This window comes from Paroedura picta, chromosome 1 (genome assembly GCF_049243985.1).
Source record: "Paroedura picta isolate Pp20150507F chromosome 1, Ppicta_v3.0, whole genome shotgun sequence".
Taxonomy (NCBI): Eukaryota; Metazoa; Chordata; class Lepidosauria; order Squamata; family Gekkonidae; genus Paroedura; species Paroedura picta.
Genome location: NC_135369.1, coordinates 198,292,081 through 198,314,494, shown reverse-complemented (window position 1 = coordinate 198,314,494; position 22,414 = coordinate 198,292,081). Strand labels below are relative to the sequence as shown.

Below are 22,414 nucleotides of genomic sequence, written 5' to 3'. Positions count from 1 at the left end.
GGGAAAAGCTACCAGGTTTCGTGAATTGAATTAAATGTTGCTTGATTAGGGTAAACGGATGAAGGGAAGTGAGGATCAAAGTTAATGAGATTAGTGCCTCTAAGTGAGAGGTGAGGCCTGACTGCTAACACATGGTTACTTGCCCCAAGTTTGATTCTGTTTGGAAGTAGTTGGGGTTTTCTCCCTGCTTCCCTATAGCAATGTCTTGCATTCATGCACCTCCTGGGGTTTCTCTGATCTCTCTCTGGTTTTCCCTAAACCTGTCCTGCTCTGAAGATTAGTAAAATATTATTATTATTATTATTATTATTATTATTATTATTATTATTATTATTATTATTATTATTATTTTGATTTATTTCCCGCCACTCCCAAATGGCTCACGGCGGGTTACAATGTCTTAAAAAAACCATTAAAACTCCCATTAAAAGACTTTAAAATGTCACAACATGGCAGCACAATAATAAGATCCCCTTCCTACCCCCCATTCCTAAAAAAAGGGGGGGTGGAGGAGAAGGAGGTCAACGATGTTCAAGAAGCCCGGGGGAGAGCAGTCGATGTACCCCGGCAGCCCCAGCCTCAACCATAGACCTGGCGGAAGAGCTCCGTCTTGCAGGCCCTGCGGAACGTTAAAGGGTCCCGCAGGGCCCGCAGCTCACCCGGGAGCTCATTTCACCAGGTGGGGGTCAGGACCGAAAAGGCCCTGGCCATGGTCGAGGCTAGGCGTGCTTCCCTAGGGCCGGGAACGACCAGAAGATTCTCACTCTCAGAGCGCAGAGCCCTGCGGGGGGCATAGGGCACTAGGCGGTCCCTCAGGTATGTGGGTCCCAGCCCGCGTAAAGCCTTAAAGGTTAGAACCAGAACCTTGAACCGGATCCGGACAGCAATTGGTAACCAGTGCAGCTGCCTCAGCACAGGCTGGATGTGGGCCCTCCAAGGTGTGCCGGTGAGGACCCTAGCGGCTGCATTTTGTACCAGCTGGAGTTTCCGGATCAGAGACAGGGATAGGCCCGCGTAGAGCGAGTTACAGAAATCTAATCTGGAGGTGACCGTTGCATGGATCACAGTGGCCAGGTGTTCGGGGGACAGGTAGGGCGCTAGTAGCCGAGCTTGGCGAAGATGGAAAAATGCCTGGCCGGCTACTTTCCTGACCTGCGCCTCCATAGTCAGGGAGGCATCAATGGTCACACCCAAGTTTCTGGCCTGGGACGCGATGGTAAGATGCGCCCCTGCCAGGGTGGGTAAATGCGTTTCCTGTTCCCGCCCCCTACTTCCCAGCCACAGGACCTCCGTCTTGGAGGGGTTGAGTTTCAGGCGACTCTGCTCAAACCATTCTGTCACTGCTTCCAAACATCTGGCGAATGGTTCCGGGGGGGGAGTCTGGGTGGCTGTCCATGAGGAGATAGAGCTGGGTGTCGTCAGCGTACTGATGGCAGCCCAACCCAAAGCTCCGTACCAGCTGGGCCAGAGGGCGCATGAAGATGTTAAATAGTGTGGGGGAGAGAACCGCGCCCTGTGGGACCCCACAAGGGAGTCCATAAGGGCGCGAGAGCTCATCCCCCACTGCAACCCTATGGGTCCGGTTCTGGAGGAAGGAGCGTATCCAGCGCAAGGCTGTACCCCGTATCCCCATACCGGCGAGGCGGTGGCCCAATATCTCATGGTCCACGGTGTCGAAAGCAGCCGACAGATCCAGAAGGACCAGCACAGCTGACCCGCCTCTATCCAGCTGGCGACGGAGATCATCCAGCAAAGCGACCAACACCGTCTCCACCCCGTGGCCAGGGCGGAAGCCAGACTGATATGGATAGAGTGCCGAAGTTTCATCCAAGAAAGCTAGGAGCTGGTCCGCCGCAGGCCTTTCCACCACCTTGCCCAGGAATGCTAGGTGCGACACCGGGCGGTAGTTGGCAGGGTCCTGCGGGCCCAGCGTTGGTTTTTTCAGGAGAGGGCGAACCACTGCCTCCTTCAGCCGCTCGGGGAATTCCCCGGAACTCAGGGAAAGGTTGATAATATCCCTGAGTTGGCCTCCTATCCCCTCTCCGCTCCCCTTGAGAAGCCAAGAGGGACAGGGATCAAGGGGGCAGGTGGTCGCCCTGACCGACCCCAGCAACTTGTCCACTTCGGAAGAAGAGAGCCGTCTGAAGCCATCAAACCTCGCTGCCAAAGACGGCCAACAGGTCTCCAGTTCGTTTACTGTATTAATTGTGACAGGAAAGTCATGGCGAAGCAACAAGACTTTATCCGCAAAAAAGCTCGCTAATGCCTCGCAGCCAAGTGCCAATTGACTAATATTTTGGTGCCCCTGAAGGGCGGTAAGGGATCTAACTACCCTAAATAATTGGGCCGGGTGAGAGCTTGCGGACGCGATTTCTGTGGTGAAGAACTCTTGCTTCGCCACTTTCAGCCCCATCTCATACACCCTCATAAGCGTGCGATAAGATGTTCTTGCAGCTTCATCGCGAGTCTTCCGCCACACTCGCTCTAGTCATCTCACCTCCCTCTTCTTTTCCCGGAGCACCCCCGTGTACCAGGGGGCCCGTTTGAGTCGAGGGCAGAGAGGACGCTTAGGGGCAATCTCATCTATAGTGGCTGTCAGACGGGACTGCCAGTCCTCTACTAACGCTGCCAGTGAGTTGCCAGGAGGCATCGGGTCCCGCAGAGCATTCCGGAAACCAATTGGATCCATGAGTCTCCGCGGGCGGGCAAAAGTGCGCCCGCCGCCCAACTCGGGAGGGGGTGGCATCCCAAGCCGGGCCCGCAGGGCATAGTGGTCTGACCATGGCACGGCCAAAGCTGGCTCCAGAACCACCTCTATCCCGGCACTGAAAATCAAGTCAAGCGTGTGGCCGGCGTGATGTGGGACCGGCAACAAATTGTGAGAGCCCTAGTGTCGCCATGGATGACACCAGGTCCCCACCAAGTCCTGAAGTGGGCGAGTCCGCGTGGACATTGAAGTCACCCAGGATTAAGAGCCTAGGGAACTGCAACGCCCAGGCGGCTGCCACCTCCAGCAGGCGGGGCAGGGCATCTGGTGGCGCGTTGGGCGGACGGTATACCAGCCAGATGGCCGCGCTCTCGACCGAGCCCCACCCAATACCGACACACTCCACTCCACTGATTTCCGGCACCGGGAGAGCCCTGCAGGCGAGAGTCTCCCGAGCCAGAATTGCCACCCCCCCTCACCTCTTATGGGTCCGAGATTGGTGTAGGACCGAGAATCCTGGGGGGGGGGCAGTTCTTTCAAGGCCACCGACTCCCCCTCCCTCACCCAGGTGTCGGTCACGCAAGCAAGGTCCGCCCCCGACTCTGCAAAGAAGTGCTGCAGAGTGGAGGTCTTGTTCTTAATCGACATTGTATTGCACAGGACCAAGTTCGGACCCTCCCTATCACAGTAACACCTGGATGACTGCTGTTTGGATGGAAGAGTCCAGATTTTCTTGTTTTCACCTGCATGGCAATCAATTTCCCTATGGTAACTGTTTCCTCTCCCTACTACAGAAGATTTTCACAGAAATGTAATAGCATTTTCGCCATGTTATACTTAAATATATAGATAGGGTTCTCTGAATTCCCAGCTTTCTTTTTTTTTTTTAAATAACATGAATATATGAAGCTGCCATATTGAATGGGATGATTGATCTATCAGTATTTTATGCTCAGACGGGCAGTGGCTATGCTGTGTCTCACCACAGACTATCTGCATACATAATAGGGTTGAACTGTAAAAAATAGTTTACAAACTTACTTGGACAAACGATTGGAACTGTGGTCTATACTGCAGTATACAGCTTGTAAATTGGATCCTCTTCATGTAATTTCTACACCACTTAATGTGTTGTGTGGATATTTATGCTATGTTTCAGTTCTTTCTAGTGTTTCCAGACATCTAAAATCCTAATGCATCGATTACTGAATGTTGCATTTTGTTGATTATACTGACTTGATATGTGTAATTTGCCTTGTGATAAAGGCGGACTATAAATAACATCTTTAAATAGGACAGGGTCCTAATAAATAAAAGAGTAAGGCCACCTGGGGAGGAATTAGGGCGGGTCCTGTCCAGGATAAAAACTCAGAGGGCCCAATCAGGAGCCGCAAAGCGGCTCCTGATTGGGCCCTCCGAGTGTCCATCCAGGGCCAAGCAGCCAATGGGGAAGTGTGCAAAGTGCGTTCCTATTGGCCCCTCACCAGGACCGACCAAAATTCCATTCGCCCAGCCCAGTCTGGCTGCCAGTCTGCTCCTGACCACTGCAGGGAGAGGAGGTCAGTAGGGGTGCCAAGGGGGATGAAAACAGAGGCTGTGCCAGCCCTTTTCGCCCCAAGGCTGTCCTAACTGCCATGTCCAACTGCAAATGGCCTCAGAACCCTGACAGAGCTGGCAGGAGGCTGCAGAGTGCTCCCCCTCCCTCCCTTCAGGCCTTTTGCAAAGAGCCTCTGACAGCCCCTGACTGAGGGGAGGAGGCCTTTCCAAGACTAACGCAGGGGAGACTGAGGGCCTTCCTTTTGAGGGGGGGGGACTTTCCCCTTCTGCCAAACAGGTGGCTGACAGTGAGGCCTCAGAAAAGCCCCTTCTCACTTAAAATACTGCTGTGGCCGGGGGTTAAACACAGCCAAGCCATGTGTCTTTCTTCTTTGCAACTCTCTGCAGATTTGAGGCCACTGCACAGCGTTATTCTGCAGAGGAAGCTGGCTCTTTTGTCTTCTGTTTCATCTGCACAACAACCCTGTGCAGTAGGCCTCAAGTCTTTCAATTCAACAACAACCTGTGTGGGAAGCCTTAAATGTTTCTTCTCTACCACAACCCTGTCCAAAGTAGCCCTTTCTGCCTGGGGAGCTGATCTTTATACTCTGCAGGTCAGCTGTAATTCCAGGAGCTCTCCAGGCCACACCTGTAGGTTGGCTACCCCTGGGTTGGAAATATTCCTGGAGGTTTGGAGGTGGGACTTCAAAATCGTACAATGCCTCAGAGTCCAGCCTTCAAAGGAGCCATTTTTGCCTGCAGTTGGTAGGGAGTGGTGCAGGAGTGTCCCTCCTGGCCTATGGGTTATGGCCACCCCTTATGGCCAACTGTTTGTATTCTGGGGCGCAGACAGGCAGACCAGCATCAGTCCTGTGAGTCTGGAAAGTGCAGGAAGATCTAAATAAATATTTACAGCCTGAAACTAAATAGAGAACAAGTAAATGTCTGGAGACACATTGTAACTGAAATAGTAACTGGCAAATAACCTTGCCTGGCAAATAAAAAAACAGTATTAAAAACCTTACTAAGGTCAAGACTGCTGTGCACAGAGAGTCTTCCTCTTAGGGTTGCCAGCTTCCCTGTGAGGCTCGCTACTCCACCTCCCTCATGGGGAGTCTGCTATGGGGAGAGAAGGGGAAGACGATTGGAAAATGCTTTGAGACACCTGAGGCCTTCTGGGTCACTGCAGCCCATTCCCAGTTCTCTCGGATCTCTCACAACCCTACATACCTCACAGGTTGACTATTGTGGAGAGACAAATGGAAAAGGTGTTTGTAAACCGCTTTGAGAATCCTTTGGGTAGTAAAGAACAGGGTACAAAAATCTGTTCTTCTAAGAAGCAACCATGAAAGAAGCATGTGGGCACATAACATTTTACCAACAGTGAAAATATGGGAGACAGAAGGAACAGGGTGGACACCTGTGTACTGTGACTACCCCATGTGTATTAGGGCAGAGGGGCATTTCGGTGAATGTGGCCTAATTCACACAAGAAGGGACATGACGCAGAACTGGGGGGAATTGGTTGCCATGTAATCTTCCCCTAAGAAGAGTCTCCAGTCTGATTTTCCCTTCACATATCTGAGGACATGGCTCTGGAAAGCTCATCTGTAACCACTATGCCACAATTCCCAAAGGTCAGTCCTCTCCCACAATCAACGAACATTCCACACCACAGGTTCTTGACACCCATATCTCAACACCCATGGCCTCATTTGCCACAATGCCACCACAACCTCCCACACAACACACATGACAACCCCATGCCCTTACAGATTGGACAACTCCTCCCCTTCCTCTTCCCACTGCCAAGCTCTAGCGCCCGTTGTATTCTTGGAGACAACGGGCTTTGCCCCTAGTACATAAATAAATTTTAAACTGGAGATGCTGGGGAACTGAACCTGGGTAGATGCTGTACAAGCAAGCTACAAGTAAGTCTCTAGCTTCTTCCTTTCAAGGATGTATAAGAAACAGCATATCTCTGCAATGAAATGGGATATAGACTAATTTTTGTTAATTACCAATTCAGAGAATGTGAAACATATTCTTGTATAATGGAAATTGTTGTGGGGAAATGAGCCTGCTCCAGCCTGCAGGCCCTATTCCACCCAGCCCACTCGAAGGTTTTTAATATCACCTAGACCCATTATGCATGGCAGAAGCCACGCCAGGCTGCTGCCAGGCATTGTGCTGGAGCACTGCCGGGCATTCCCGTGTACTCATGGGGGAGGAATCAATGCCAGGGCTGGAAAGCCCAACTCGCTGCCTGAAGGCAGCAATGGCGAGGAGGTATGTGGGGAGGAGTGGGGGGAATGGGGCTCCCATCACACAATGGGAAATTCGGTTGATGTCATTTACTTGGATTTTAGTAAAGCTTTTGACAAGGTTCCCCATGAAGGTTCCCCAGGAAACTACAGACCAGTGAATCTGACCTCTGTTGTGGGGAAGATAATGGAGCAGATATTAAAGGGAGCGATCTGCAAACATCTGGAGGACAATTTGGTGATCCAAGGAAGTCAGCATGGATTTGTCTCCAACAGGTCCTGCCAGACCAACCTAGTTTCTTTTTTTGACCAAGTAACAGGTTTGCTGGATCGGGGAAATTTGGTTGATGTCATTTACTTGGATTTTAGTAAAGCTTTTGACAAGGTTCCCCATGATGTTCTGATGGATAAATTGAAGGACTGCAATCTGGATTTTTAGATAGTTAAGTGGATAGGGAATTGGTTAGAGAACCGCACTCAAAGAGTTCTTGTCAATGGTGTTTCATCAGACTGGAGGGAGGTGAGTAGCGGGGTACCTCAGGGCTCGGTGCTCGGCCCGGAACTTTTTAACATATTTATTAATGATCTAGATGAGGGAGTGGAGGGACTACTCATCAAGTTTGCAGATGACACCAAATTGGGAGGACTGGCAAATACTCCGGAAGATAGAGACAGAGTTCATCGAGATCTGAACACAATGGAAAAATGGGCAAATGAGAACAAGATGCAATTTTATAAAGATAAGTGTAAAGTTCTGCATCTGGGTCAGAAAAATGAAAAGCATGCCTACTGGATGGGGGATACGCTTCTAGGCAACACTGTGTGTAACGAAACCTTGGGGTACTTGTGGATTGTAAACTAAACATGAGCAGGCAGTGTGATGCAGCGGTAAAAAAGGCAAATGTCATTTTGGGCTGTATCAACAGGAGCATCACATCAAAATCACAAGATGTCATAGTCCCATTGTATACGGCACTGGTCAGACCACACCTGGAGTACTGTGTGCAGTTCTGGAGGCCTCACTTCAAGAAGGACGTAGATAAAATTGAAAGGGTACAGAGGAGAGCGACGAAGATGATCTGAGGCCAAGGGACCAAGCCCTATGAAGATAGGTTGAGGGACTTGGGAATGTTTAGCCTGGAGAAAAGGAGGTTGAGAGGGGACATGATAGCCCTCTTTAAGTATTTGAAAGGTTGTCACTTGGAGGAGGGCAGGATGCTGTTTCTGTTGGCTGCAGAGGAGAGGACACGCAGTAATGGGTTTAAACTTCAAGTACAACGATATAGGCTAGATATCAGGAAAAAAAATCACAGTCAGAGTAGCTCAGCACTGGAATAGGCTGCCTAAGGAGGTGGTGAGCTCCCCCTCACTGGCAGTGTTCAAGCAAAGGTTGGATACACACTTTTCTTGGATGCTTTAGGATGCTTAGGGCTGATCCTGCGTTGAGCAGGGGGTTGGACTAGATGGCCTGTATGGCCCCTTCCAACTCTATGATTCTATGATTCTATAATGGTGGAGAGTGGCATGCCGACAGGGGCGTGCGGTGTCCCTCTATCTATGGGCCTGGCCTGACACAGCCCCTGCTGGCACCCGCGGCATCCAAGAATGTTAAAGTATAGGAAAGACTTCTTAAGCTTAGAAAATTACAGGTCTGTACATATTTTCCATCACAAAAAAGTTATCTCCAGGCAAGCACATGGTCAATGGTTGCCTCGGTCAAGACTTCTGATAGACCCAGTACAAAAAAGACCTCTTCCTTGCTGTAAGGAGTTTTTATCACATCTGTTTCTCTACCTACTGACCAGATTAGGCAAGATCAGAGAAGCATTTCCTCAGGAATCCTCTTCCTGGAGTGTCTCTAGCATTTAAAACCTTCAAATCTCCATTCCCTGCTTGAGGAAGATTGAGGGCTTGACCCATCCATTATCTCTTCTGCTAGCTCCTTGAAAGCACTTGCACTCCCCCCCTGCACCTAGAGGGGGCTTTTACCTCTAGTGAAAAAAGGCATTTTTTCACAATCACTATAATACTAATCAGTCACTGACTGAAAAATAATCAGCCAGAGAAACCTGCATAGGGTAAACCTGGAGGTATTCTGCATTATGGAAAACTCACAAAAAGACTGCTAAAAATGATGCCTTATTCCTCAGCTATGCATTTGTGAATGGTTTTGCAGCGCCGTTTTTGATTATGCACTGCAAACACTGCTGGGCATGCATTTAGCGTGTTATCACAAGGATTCTGAAACTTGCTAAACATCGACTTTTCCCATGTCACAGGGCTGAAGATGCTCATTTTGTGATGTAGAAATGCCAGCGTGTTTTTGGTCTCCTCCCCTTTTCTGCCTTTGTCTACCAATGGGAGCTCGAGTGCTCTGCCTTTTTTGTCAGCAATCACATGAACATGCTATTTGCCCTGGTGACCAAGCCATATTGCTATGTAAATGAGTAGAAATTGTGGTATTTATGGCAGTGGAATTCTCCTCAAACTACAAAGCTTGAGGCACCGACTGCTGATTTCTGCTTCCTCCAGCGTCAGTGATCATGTTGTAGTCTGAAAAATATTGCATGCACTCAAAAGCTCACACCTTGAATAAATGAGGGAGAGACTACAGATTTAGCATCTCAAAATGTAGAAGCATATATGACAGCTTTTCTGTGAGTGCTGTATAACCACTAACGTTTTAAAAACGAGCAACTTGAGGGGTGGGGTAAATTAAAACAGTGTTTAGTGTCACATGCATAAAGAGCCCTGGTCACCATTATGCTGCATTAGCATCTTTACCAGCATCTTTACCAGCAACAGGAAAACTACAGAGGGCTATCCCTGTTTGGATTTGTTGACCAGGAAGCTAACAGAAAAAATACAAAGTAGAAGAAAGATCAAAAGGAGGTTGTAGTGTCTCCTTCCGTCTCCCATAGAATCACTGGCTTACAGAGAAAAGGCTGTGCTTCATCATGGAGGTGTTTCCTCTAATGCAGACCAGCTCCTGCATGCAGTAATTGGCTGTGAATTTGTTCAGAGGAAAAGAGTAAAATCTGTGAAGTATCTGTAGCCATGATTTGCAGATGTAGAGTCTTCTTCTTCTGCCCTAGGCTTGAGGTAAAGGTACCCCCTGTGCAAGCACTGGGTCATGTCTGACCCTTGGGGTGACGCCCTCTAGCGTTTTCACTCTGCGCCACAAGAGGCTCTAGGCTTACCAAGTGTTTTATTTGAAGAGGCAACCCCTCCCACCTTCTTCTGACTTGAGCTATCAGGAGAAACAGTGGGGGGCAAAAATTATGTCAAACTACGTGCCAATGTCACATGTGGGCAAAACCCTAGAGGTAACATCAGCTGAGGGTAATACGTCCTTGGACTACAATTCCCAGCAAATGCTGGGAGGGGCTCATGCGAATTGTAGTCCATGGACATTTGGAGGGCCACAGTTTGCCTATCCGTGTTCTAGAGTGTCAGTCAACGTGCTGATGTTACATCCTGGTTTTCTCCAAGATCATTTCTATCACTTTTTAATAGAGAGTTCCAAGTTAAGAGGTACTATCACTTGAATTAGCTCTATTCTTCAGGGCCAATCCCTACAGTTGAGCTGGTCTTTGGAAAACATATATATAGAGGAGCACAGACTCATACCATGTGATTTTTTTGTTGGATAACCCAAGTTTTGTTTGGTTTGGTTTCTTTACTCAGCCAAACCTCTAGATTCATTACAGTCACCACCCCTTGTGGCTCAATGACAAATGCAGTTTCATATTACCATCTTAAGGTGGGTTGTCAAATTAATAAGAGGGGAAGGTTGAGCTGGTGACTAGTTGTGTAAACACTCCAGCATATGTCATGACAAAGACTCCAAAAGACTCCATATGCATGGCTACCAAGTTAAACACAAACTTTCCCTCCTCAAACACAAGCTTCTCAAGTCTCAGGGGTATTTGATAAGACAAAAAGAACCACAAATTTACTTTGCTGATAAATGCAAATATGGCTTGTTTGATGTAATTCAGGTTTCCTTCAGCAATGGGACACCATTCTGTGATTCTGTGATTCTATGCCAGGGATGACCAAACTGTAGCTCTCCAGATGTCACAGAATCACAGAATCACAGAATCATAGAGTTGGAAGGGGCTGTTCACCCCACCCAGAGGCATTCTTAAGTGATTCTGGGCAAAAGTCTAGGTTAGGACCCCATTATCTCTGCACACCTCATGCTCCCTGCTTGAACCAAACAAGGGGCAAGTCTTGACTTAGAATCATAGAATCATAGAGTTGGAAGGGGCCATACAGGCCATCTAGTCCAACCCCCTGCTCAATGCAGGATCAGCCCAAAGCATCCTAAAGCATCCAAGAAAAGTGTGTATCCAACCTTTGCTTGAAGACTGCCAGTGAGGGGGAGCTCACCACTTCCTTAGGCAGCCTATTCCACTGCTGGACTACTCTGACTGAGAAAAAATTTTTTCCTGACATCCAGCCTATATCATTGTACCTGTAGTTTACACCCATTACTGCGCGTCTTTTCCTCTGCAGCCAACGGAAACAGCATCCTGCCCTCTTCCAAATACTTAAAGAGGGCTATCATGTCCTCTCTCAACCTCCTTTTCTCCAGGCTGAACATTCCCAAGTCCCTTAACCTATCTTCATAGGGCTTGGTCCCTTGGTCCCAGATCATCCTCATCGCTCTCCTCTGAAACCCTTTCAATTTTATCTACATCCTTCTTTAAGTGAGGCCTCCAGAACTGCACACAGTACTCCAGGTGTGGTCTGACAAGTGCCGTATACAATGGGACTATGACATCTTGTGATTTTGATGATGATACAGCCCAAAATGGCCATCCAGTAGGTATGCTTTTCATTTTTCTGACCCAGAACTTTACACTTATCTTTATTAAATTGCATCTTGTTCTCATTTGCCCATTTTTCCATTGTGTTCAGATCTCATTGAACTCTGTCTCTATCTTCCGGAGTATTTGCCAGTCCTCCCAATTTGGTGTCATTTGCAAACTTGATGAGTAGTCCCTCCACCTCCTCATCTAGATCATTAATAAATATGTTAAAAATATGTCCATTGCCTACAATTCCCATGAGCCTCTGCCAGCACCATGTATCTGGGGAGCCACAGTTTGGCTACCCCTGATTTATGCTGAGGTTGCCCCTAGTCCACCACCCCCCTTCCCAGGCTCCTCTCCCAGGGCCAGGGCCTTTTCGGTCCTGGCCCCCACCTGGTGGAATGAGCTCCCGGGTGAGCTGCGGGCCCTGCGGGACCCTTTAACGTTCCGCAGGGCCTGCAAGACGGAGCTCTTCCGCCAGGTCTATGGTTGAGGCTGGGGCTGCCGGGGTACATCGACTGCTCTCCCCCGGGCTTCTTGAACATCGTTGACCTCCTTCTCCTCCACCCCCCCTTTTTTTAGGAATGGGGGTAGGAAGGGGATCTTATTATTGTGCTGCCATGTTGTGACATTTTAAAGTCTTTTAATGGGAGTTTTAATGGGTTTTTTAAGACATTGTAACCCGCTGCGAGCCATTTGGGAGTGGCGGGAAATAAATTGAAATAATAATAATAATAATAATAATAATAATAATAATAATAATAATAATAATAATAATAATAATAATAATAATAATAATAATAATAATAATAATATCTCCTGGTATAATATCTCCTGGTATTTCCCAACTAGGACAAAGCACTGTGTTGATGCACTGAATGAATGTCACCTTCTGAACATGAACTACATGGAAAAACAAACAGATGGAAAAATACTCTCTGGGCTACCTTCATGATCTGAGCCTTCATAGAAAGGAAGGCATCAAAGATCACACCCAAATTCCTGATGGATGTTGTCCCAATGTTAATTGCACCCCATCCAGGCATAGGAAGCGCACTGGCTGCTCCTGCCCCTTCCCACCCAGCCACAGGATCTTCTTGGAGGGTTTAAGTTTCAGATGACTCTGCCTGAGCCATCCAGTCACTGCTTCCAAACAACTGGCAAATGTAAAGGGGGGGGGAGTCCATCCGTCCAACAGAAGATAGAGCTGGGTGTCATCTGCTTATGTAGATGTTAAAGAGCAAGGAGTCTGTGGCCTTAAAAGGACCCCAGTATCCTCTATAACAGGATTCCGGAAACCCTGGGTTCACATGGCCAGGGGTTACACAGTTCCCCAGGGGCTATGTGGGACATTTGCATGGCCACTGACACCACGAGATATCACTGGGGCCTACTTTCCTCATTGCTGTTCAGGCCTAATCTCTTTCTCCACAAAGGAAACAGTAAATGATTGATCGATTGATTGATTGACTGGCTCCTGCACCTTACTTCTGCACCTACTTTTCTGAAGGGGCATGGGACCACTTCTGGGGTTCCTCAAAACCTGAAAAATATTTCAGGGATTCCTTCATGGTCAAAAGGTTTTTAAAGGCTGCTCTATAACCTACCTCAAGAGCCTCTTGTGGCGCAGAGTGGTAAGGCAGCAGACATGCAGTCTGAAAGCTCTGCCCATGAGGCTGGGAGTTCGATCCCAGCAGCCGGCTCAAGGTTGACTCAGCCTTCCATCCTTCCGAGGTCGGTAAAATGAGGACCCAGCTTGCTGGGGGGTAAACGGTAATGACTGGGGAAGGCACTGGCAAACCACCCCGTATTGAGTCTGCCATGAAAACGCTAGAGGGCGTCACCCCAAGAGTCAGATATAACTCGGTGCTTGCACAGGGGATACCTTTATCTTTACCTATAACCTACCTCAGTTATGTGATGTGGAGACAATTTCTTGAGCTGTGTATTTTGAAATGTTCTACTTTGGGCATGACAGGAGCCCCACCCCCACCATGAGTTGGCAGGTCCGGATTGGGAAATCCCAGGAGGTTGTGGAGGTGTAGCCTGAGGGCAGTAGGGTCAGGGGAGGGACTTCAGTGGGGTCCAATGCCATTCAGTCCATGTTCTGAAGCGGCCATTATTTCCATGGGAACTGATTTCTGTTGGCTGGAGACCAGTTGTAATAGCAGGATCTCTTCAGCCAATACCTGGAGGTCAACAACCCAATTTGCACTGACTGCTAAGGTTGCCAGATCCAGGTGGGCAAATCCTGGAGATTTTGGTGGTGGAGCACTGAGGACTGCAGTGTTTGGGGTGGGGAGGGGCTTCAGTGGGGCATGATGCAACAGAGGTCACCTTCCAAATGTTGTGGATCTGTACATGATTGAACAGAATATGGGGAATGCCCTGCAGGGGGCATCAGAGGAGACAAATAATGAACATATTTAGAGGCAGTTATGCATTCACAGTTTTTCATCAATTTAATGCTATTAAATTGCCCTTTTTTAAAATGTGTTTTGGGGGTTTTTTTACATGCAATACCAGATTGCAGTAAAGGATTCTGCCTTTGAACGAGCCTTCGTCAAGAGGGAGAGTACTTCATCCATTGTACTCAGAGCTCATTGGTAGGGTGTGGTCAGCAGCAATGTCACCTGACTGACATGCTACTGACAGAGCCTCATGGGAATTGTAGTTAATGGACTTTCCGTTCAGCCATTGGTGTAAGACAGCTCAAGGGAGGAGACAGAAAACAAAGTAATGTTTATACATGCCATAAATAGCGTCCCTGGCCTACAGGAAAGCAGTGTAGCAAATCAAGTTTAAAGGTAAAGGTATCCCCTGTTGAAGCACCGAGTCATGTCTGACCCTTGGGGTGAAGCCCTCTAGCGTTTTCATGGCAGACTCAGTACGGGGTGGTTTGCCAGTGCCTTCCCCAGTCATTTTTGTGGCGAAATCACTGCCACGTGCAGGATCAAAAAAGGAAGCACCTTTTTTCCACAGTCTTTTTGTGAGTTTTCCTGTTGTGCATAATAAACCTAGGTCAGGAATTTCCTGATTTTTTAAAAATAATTTACTTTATGTCCTGATTGGCTCAATTAGAGCTTACTGCATATACTTCCTCCCTGCTTGCCTCTAGAACAGAAAAATTACTGCACACAACATTTAGGCAGCTCACTGCCTCGTTTGTACACAAAGTTGTTTCTCTTCTGGATAAAACCATTTTATTCTGTTAAGCCTCTTGGTGCTTTGGGCCTCCTTGAAAATTTAAACTCTGCCAACACCAAAGGGGCCAGAATTGATCTCTGTCAGGTGAATTGATCTCTCAGTTGGAGATCAGTTGTAATACCATGACATTCCCAGACACCCTACCAAGAGACCTCTGTCCACTACCACTCTGAGTAGTGGAAGGAGAAAAAACCAAATATATGGTAAGAGTTTCTGGAGATCCCTAATTTCCCACTGGGGGTTAGAATGGCTGGGCAACGCTACTTCTGTTTTGGAATCCATACAACGAAACTCTCGTACAAGTTCTGAATACAGCTTGGGGCTTTCCAGGGCCTCCTTACTACATGCTTTTCATTCTTTCCCCTGTGAAGTCGTGTGTGTGTGTACATGTGCACAGTGCTGTCAAGTTGCAGCCAAGTGATGGCCACCCTGGCAGCGGGCCTTCAAGGCGAGTGAGAAACAGAGGTGGTTTGGTATGATCTTTCTCTGCAGAGCTTTCCTTGGTGGTCTCCCTTCCAAGTATCAATCCCGCTCAGCTTTTGAGATCTGCCAAGATTCAGCTCTGCCATCCCACCTTCCCTTCCCTGTGTAACATCCTGGCCCTTGGAAATTTGGTGTCAAATACTGTTGCAAATGAAGGTCAGGAGTCCTAGTGGGAAAATATTTCCATGAACCGTAAGGAATGTTCCAAGTTGCCATAGATTCTTGAAAATGTTCCTAAACATCATAGGTTCTTGATATACATTTCTCTCATAGGCCTGATATATAGGGCTGGGACAGCCATGTTCTATATTCTCAGTGCTGGGGAGGGGCAATAGTGAGAAGGTTTCTGGAGTTCTAGCCTTGCTGGTGGACCCCCTGATGGCAGGAAGACACAGAATGTTGGACTGGATGGGGCAATGGCATGAAACAACATAGCTTTTCTTATGTTCTTATGAGGGGGTTGTAAAAACATACGGAGCACAGATCCATCAGTGGTTATTAGCCACAAAGTCTAGATGAAACATTCTGTCTTGAGCACTGCTGCTTTATATTCTTGGTGCTTGGGGGTAACAGTGGGAGGACTTCTGGACTGGCTGGTGGACTGTCTATTGGTACCTGGGTTTTGATCCCTGTGTGACACAGACTGGATGGGCCCTTGTTCTCATCCAACATGACTTCTCTTATGTTCTCAGGTTCTCATATTCAGCTCATACCTGTCCTAAAGATTGGTCTGGAACAGCAGCCAAGAGCAGAACTATGGTCAGAAGAAGCATTTCTGGGGGGTCTAAGTGGGGGAGAAACAACAAGCAAATAAGATTAGGATATTTATTTGTATAATCTGTTTGAGCACTATTCATGCAACAGTCTGTGCTTTGCAAGTTCCTCATGACAAGCGCCTTACTCTCAGCAGAACTGGGCAAAACTGAAACATGGCTGCTAAGCATACATTCACACCACCGCAATGCCCATGTACCATCACCACTGTCCTTCCCACCCTTTCAAACATTTTCCTGCATTTTCCCTCAGAGGGTTAATATCAGTGTGCGTGTGGGGGGGGGCAGTTATGACTAAGGAAAATGCACTCTTTCCCACAAGCAAAGTAGAGTGACCATTCAATTGCAGGAAAGTCATCTTCTCATAGGAATGGGGTCTACTCCAAGGGCTTTCTACCCAAGTCTCAGAGTGGAAGGGCTTGTTGTTGTTGTTAGGTGCGAAGTCGTGTCTGACCCATCGCGACCCCATGGACAATGATCCTCCAGGCCTTCCTGTCCTCTACCATTTCCCGGAGTCCATTTAAGTTTGTACCTACTGCTTCAGTGACTCCATCCAGCCACCTCATTCTCTGTCGTCCCCTTCTTCTTTTGCCCTCGATCGCTCCCAGCATTAGGCTTTCCTCCAGGGAGTCCTTCCTTCTCATGAGGTGGCCAAAGTATTTGAGTTTCATCTTCAGGATATGGCCTTCTAAGGAGTAGTCAGGGCTGATCTCCTCTAGGACTGACCGGTTTGTTCGCCTTGCAGTCCAAGGGACTCGCAAGAGTGGAAGGGCTAGAGTTGCCAAATTCAGGTTGGGATATTCCTAGAAATTTGGGGGCAAAGCCAAGGGAGTGAGAGTTTGGGAAACAGAAGAGACCTCAACAGAATACAATGCTATAGAGTCCATTCTCCAAAGTACTTGCTTTCTCCAGAGGAACTGATCTGCGTAGTTGGAGATCAGTTGTAATTCTGGGAGATCTTCAAACCTGCCTGCAGGTTGTGTAAAGACCCACCAGCCAAAGGAAATCACAGGTGAGAAGAAAGCTGGCAAACTGGCTAAGTGCAAACAAAGAATCTTCTTTATTCTTAAACAGAAACAACAACTCTAAAACAAGATCCGGTATTAAACTCATTTTCAAGGAGAAAGTTCTTCCTCAGTGGCTATGTTTCCGAGGTAGGCTGTAGACATGCTGATCCCCCACTAAAAATACTGCAATCAAAGTGGATACTTTTTAGATATGGATACTCGTGGGGTCTGATTTAAAATATCCTGTAAAAACCCTGGAACTATAGAAATACAGTCACTGAGGAAGAACTTCCTGCATTCTGCAGGGGGTTGGACTATATGAACTTGGTGATCCCTTCCAATTCTATGATTCTATGAATCTATAAAAACAAGTTTAATACCAGAAATTGTTTTTGTGTTGCTGTTTCTGTGTACAAGCCTCTTGTGGCGCAGAGTGGTAAGGCAGCAGACATGCAGTCTGAAAACTCTGCCCATGAGGTTGGGAGTTCAATCCCAGCAGCCTTCCATCCTTCCGAGGTCGGTGAAATGAGTACCCAGTTAGCTGGGGGGTAAATGGTAATGACTGGGGAAGGCACTGGCAAACCACCCCGTATTGAGTTTGCCATGAAAACGCTAGAGGGCATCACCCCAAGGGTCAGACATGACCCGGTGCTTGCACAGGAGATACCTTTACCTTCTGCGTAAGAATAAAAATTCTTTGTTTGCACTTCGCCTGTTCGTCAGCTTTCTTCTCATCTGTGGGAAATTCTTGAGAGTTTTGGGGTGCAGGGTCAGAGTGTGGGGAGGGGAAGGAGCTTGGTAGGGTCTAAGAGTCCACCCCCCCCCACACACACACACCCTGGAGCTGCCATTTCCGCCATGGAAATTGATCTCTGTAGTCAGGAGTTCAGTTGTAATTCAGGGACATCTCCTGGCCCCATATGGAGATTGGCAACCAAAGTTGATCATCAAGCACCCACAATGTCTGTAGAGAATTAATGGACCCTAAGGAAGATGGATAGCAGGGCACAGAAATGCCACTGGCCTCAATGAAGCCAATCTGAACAATCCTTGTATGGGGACCTCTATTTTATGTTATAAAACCTGCCTAATAGAAGGGCACAAACCTTCTATTGGGCACAAACATAACATCCCACATTACTGATTCTGTGTGAACATTAACCTCAGTTACCTGTTTCTTTGTGAATAAACTTTGTTAACCTTTTTAAAAAGCAAACCAACTTGTTCCTGTTGGTTTGTCTCATCATTCGTGAGACACTGAACCAGGCCTGATGGGTTTTAATATCCAGGCCTGGGTTTTATCCCCCTTTTAAAACCCTTCCTAGAAGGATTCCCCTGTATGGTATTCCTGTAAGTTGGTGTCTAGTTCCCAGAAAATCTCTCACAGACCCCTTTGCTGTCATTTTCCTAGTTCATCCTTTTGTGTAAGATTGCCAACCTCCAAGTTAAGGCTGGAGTCCCATCCCCGCCCCTCCTCCCCGAATTATAACTGATCTCCAAACAACAGAGATCAACTCCACTTGAAGAAAATGGCAAGTTTGGAGGCAGATTCTATGGCATCAGGTCCCTCCTGAACTTTCTTCCCGAATTCTAGCCTCCTCCGTCAATATCTGAACCCTTGCCACCAGGGGATGCCAACCTCCAGGTGGGACCTAGGTGTTTTCCCTGGAGAAAATGGATGCTTTGAACAAATACTTGTCAAATTAAGGTCACTGAGTTCAAGAGAATCAGAGTCTAGTAGCACCTTTAAGACCAACCAAGATTTACTCAAGACACTCACGCCTTGAATATATCTTTGTTGGTCTTAAAGGTGCTACTGAACTCTGATTTTATTGTGCTACTTCAGACCAACATGGCTACTCATTTAAGTTCAAGGGAGCTTGTGAAAGTAACATATTCATGCGAAGGGGGGGAGACCACTTGGAATGTTCCCTGGGGCACAACAAAACAATCCAAACTGGGCCTTTTTTTGAATTTTTTTTATAGCATATTTCTAAAGCCCTTCTGCCAGTGACAGAGGACAACAGAAACTCCCCACACCTTTTCAACACAGACAGCATTTGAGAACATCCCTTATGGAAAACATCTCCCTCGGCCCCTGGCATAGTAATGTTTCTTTCTCTTTTAAGGAGGTTTCATAGAAACAAAGTGTGCACAGCTATATTTTGGGCTTGGGTATATTTGACTGTTAATTTAGATGACGTTTTTCAATCATGGTTTTCCAAGATTTCAGTTAGGACTGGCTTTGAAGGCTGTGGGCTGATAACTATAGGGATGCCGGTGACACAGAATTACAGTTCACCTCCAGAGTACAGAGAGAATGGGTGCTTTGAAAAGTGGACTCTGTGGCCTTGTAGCCCCCTGAGATCCCTGTCCTCCTCGGGCTTCATCTCCAAATCTTCAGGAGTTTCCCAACCTGGATCTGGTAGCCCTATGCCCCCATCCCGTGTGGGTGACCAGGAGGAGTCCTGGCGACCCTACTTGGCCAGCAGGATTTTTTACACTTAAATGAAAGACTTTTTCTACATTACCTTTCCCAGCGTGGTCCTGTCTGTCTTTTCTGAATAGCTGAAGGAGGCAAAACTATAAAAGCACGGGAGGTTTATATATAGCAGGAACACTTCCTGCTTTGGGAAGGACAGAGAAATACCAAGCCAGAAGCAGTAGGCTGTATTATTTTAAAAGGTCCTGAATGTTTTCAGAAAAGATCTTGGTGACTCAAGAGGCTAGTGCAAGTGTTATGTTGTGGGTAGATAGGTCGCCAGCTAATTCCAGACTTGTAGTTCAGGTCATTTCCGCATGGAGACCTACCTTGTCTTAGCCTCACCTTGGGTTTCTTTTCATTTGGGCTTTCCCCCCTTATTCTGCAACCTGAAATTCATGACGTTTCTGCACAGAGTCTGATGGAGACAGCCTCCCAGCAACCTTTTTTTGCAAAACGATGCCTGCTTGTACCTTTGTTTGGGTTGTGCCCCTTAGTCCCACCATTCTGCACTGTTGATCACCTTCCCCCCTTCCCTCCAGTGTCCCATATGACATTTAAAAAAAAACAAAAACATCTGAAGTATAACATTATAACACCATAACACTGCTGTGTAAGACTGGAACTTCTCATACTTCTCATGCTGATGGAAAGGTATGATCTAGTAGGCATCACAGAAACTTGGTGGAATGATTCTCATGACTGGAATGTAATGGTGGATGGATATGAACTGTTCAGAAAAAACAGAATAGATCGAAGAGGTGGAAGAGTGGCACTGTATGTGAGGAAAGGGCTTACCTGTCAGGAAATGCTAGTGAAGGAGAGCATATCTGCAGTGGAAAGCATCTGGGTGAAAATAAGCGAGGGGAAAACAAACGGCAGGACCTTGTCATCATGGGTGACTTCAATTTCCCAGATGTGTGCTGGGAAACTAACTCTGCGAAGCGTCCTCAGTCATGCAAGTTTCTGACCTGCCTGGCTGACAATTTCATTTATCAAATGGTAGATGAACCCACAAGAGGTTCAGCCATACTGGACTTAATACTGACCAACGGGCAAGAGTTGGTGGATGAGGTGAAGGAGGTGGAGACCCTAGAGGGAAGTGACCATGTCCTCATAGAATTCCTTTTGAGATGGGGAGCCAAGGAAGCTTGTAGCCAGACACGGATGTTGGATTTTCATAGGGCAAATTTTAATAAACTCAGAGACATGATGAGTGTCATACCATGGACGAGAATGCTGGAAGGGAAGGGAGCATGTGAAGGGTGGGCGCTACTCAAACAAGAGCTATTGCATGGACTATTCCAGAAATACGAAAACACTGCAGGAGCTCTAAGAAGCCTATTTGGATGAACAGAGAACTTCAAGAGGAACTAAGAAAGAAAAGGAAAATGTTCAGGAAATGGAAGGAGGGACAGAGCTCTAAAGAAGAGTACCTACAGGTTACTAGGCACTGTAGATCAATCATCAGAAAGGCCAAAGCTGAGAGTGAGCTAAGATTGGCCAGGGAAGCCCATTGTAACAAGAAAAGATTTTTCAGTTATGTGAGGAGCAAACGTAAAGTCAAGGAGGCAATAGGCCCACTGTTGGGTGCAAACTCTAACGAAAGATGCAGAGAAAGCAGAAAGGCTTAGTGCCTATTTTACATCAGTTTTTTCCCACAGGTCAAAGTGTTTAGGCACATCTAGAGATGGCTATAGCCAAAGGATAGTGTCTGGGTGGCAGGTTAACATGGATAGAGAGGTTGTCGAGAGGCATTTAGCTGCACTGGATGAGTTCAAATCCCCTGGTCCAGATGAAATGTACCCGAGAGTACTCAAAGAACTTTCCAGAGAACTTGCACAGCCCTTGTCCATCATCTTCGGAACCTCTTTAAGGACTGGAGATGTCCCGGAGGACTGGAAAAGAGCAAACGTTATTCCGATCTTCAAAAAAGGGAGGAAGGATGACCCAGGAAACTACAGACCAGTGAATCTGACCTCTGTTGTGGGGAAGATAATGGAGCAGATATTAAAGGGAGCGATCTGCAAACATGTGGAGGACAATTTGGTGATCCAAGGAAGTCAGCATGGATTTGTCTCCAACAGGTCCTGCCAGACCAACCTAGTTTCCTTTTTTGACCAAGTAACAGGTTTGCTGGATCGGGGAAATTCGGTTGATGTCATTTACTTGGATTTTAGTAAAGCTTTTGACAAGGTTCCCCATGATGTTCTGATGGATAAGTTGAAGGACTGCAATCTGGATTTTCAGATAGTTAGGTGGATAGGGAATTGGTAAGAGAACCACACTCAAAGAGTTGTTGTCAATGGTGTTTCATCAGACTGGAGAGAGGTGAGTAGCGGGGTACCTCAGGGCTCGGGGCTCGGCCCGGTACTTTTTAACATATTTATTAATGATCTAGATGAGGGGGTGGAGGGACTACTCATCAAGTTTGCAGATGACACCAAATTGGGAGGACTGGCAAATACTCCGGAAGATAGAGACAGAGTTCAACGAGTTCTGAACACAATGGAAAAATGGGCAAATGAGAACAAGATGCAATTTAATAAAGATAAGTGTAAAGTTCTGCATCTGGGTCAGAAAAATGAAAAGCATGCCTACTGGATGGGGGATACGCTTCTAGGTAGCACTGTGTGTGAACGAGACCTTGGGGTACTTGTGGATTGTAAACTAAACATGAGCAGGCAGTGTGATGCAGCGGTAAAAAAGGCAAATGCCATTTTGGGCTGTATCAACAGAGGCATCACATCAAAATCACAAGATGTCATAGTCCCATTGTATACGGCACTGGTCAGACCACACCTGGAGTACTGTGTGCAGTTCTGGAGGCCTCACTTCAAGAAGGACGTCGATAAAATTGAAAGGGTACAGAGGAGAGCGACGAAGATGATCTGGGGCCAAGGGACCAAGCCCTATGAAGATAGGTTGAGGGACTTGGGAATGTTCAGCCTGGAGAAAAGGAGGTTGAGAGGGGACATGATAGCCCTCTTTAAGTATTTGAAAGGTTGTCACTTGGAGGAGGGCAGGATGCTGTTTCTGCTGGCTGCAGAGGAGAGGACACGCAGTAATGGGTTTAAACTTCAAGTACAACGATATAGGCTAGATATCAGGAAAAAGTTTTTCACAGTCAAAGTA

General features: G+C 47.2%; 1 protein-coding gene across 1 annotated transcript in view; it reads right to left on the bottom strand.

Moving 5' to 3' along the window:
- Positions 1 to 19,496, bottom strand: part of LOC143826971 (serotriflin-like) — a 43,796-nt gene extending 24,300 nt beyond the window's left edge. Inside the window, exons 1-2 of the mRNA XM_077316048.1 lie at positions 19,329 to 19,496; positions 15,731 to 15,801 (exon numbers count right to left, since the gene is read on the bottom strand). Coding sequence (XP_077172163.1) covers positions 15,731 to 15,790 — 60 coding nt within the window. The 5' untranslated portion in view covers positions 15,791 to 15,801; positions 19,329 to 19,496. The remainder of the gene's footprint in view (positions 1 to 15,730; positions 15,802 to 19,328) is intronic.
- Positions 19,497 to 22,414: the final 2,918 nt, after the last annotated feature.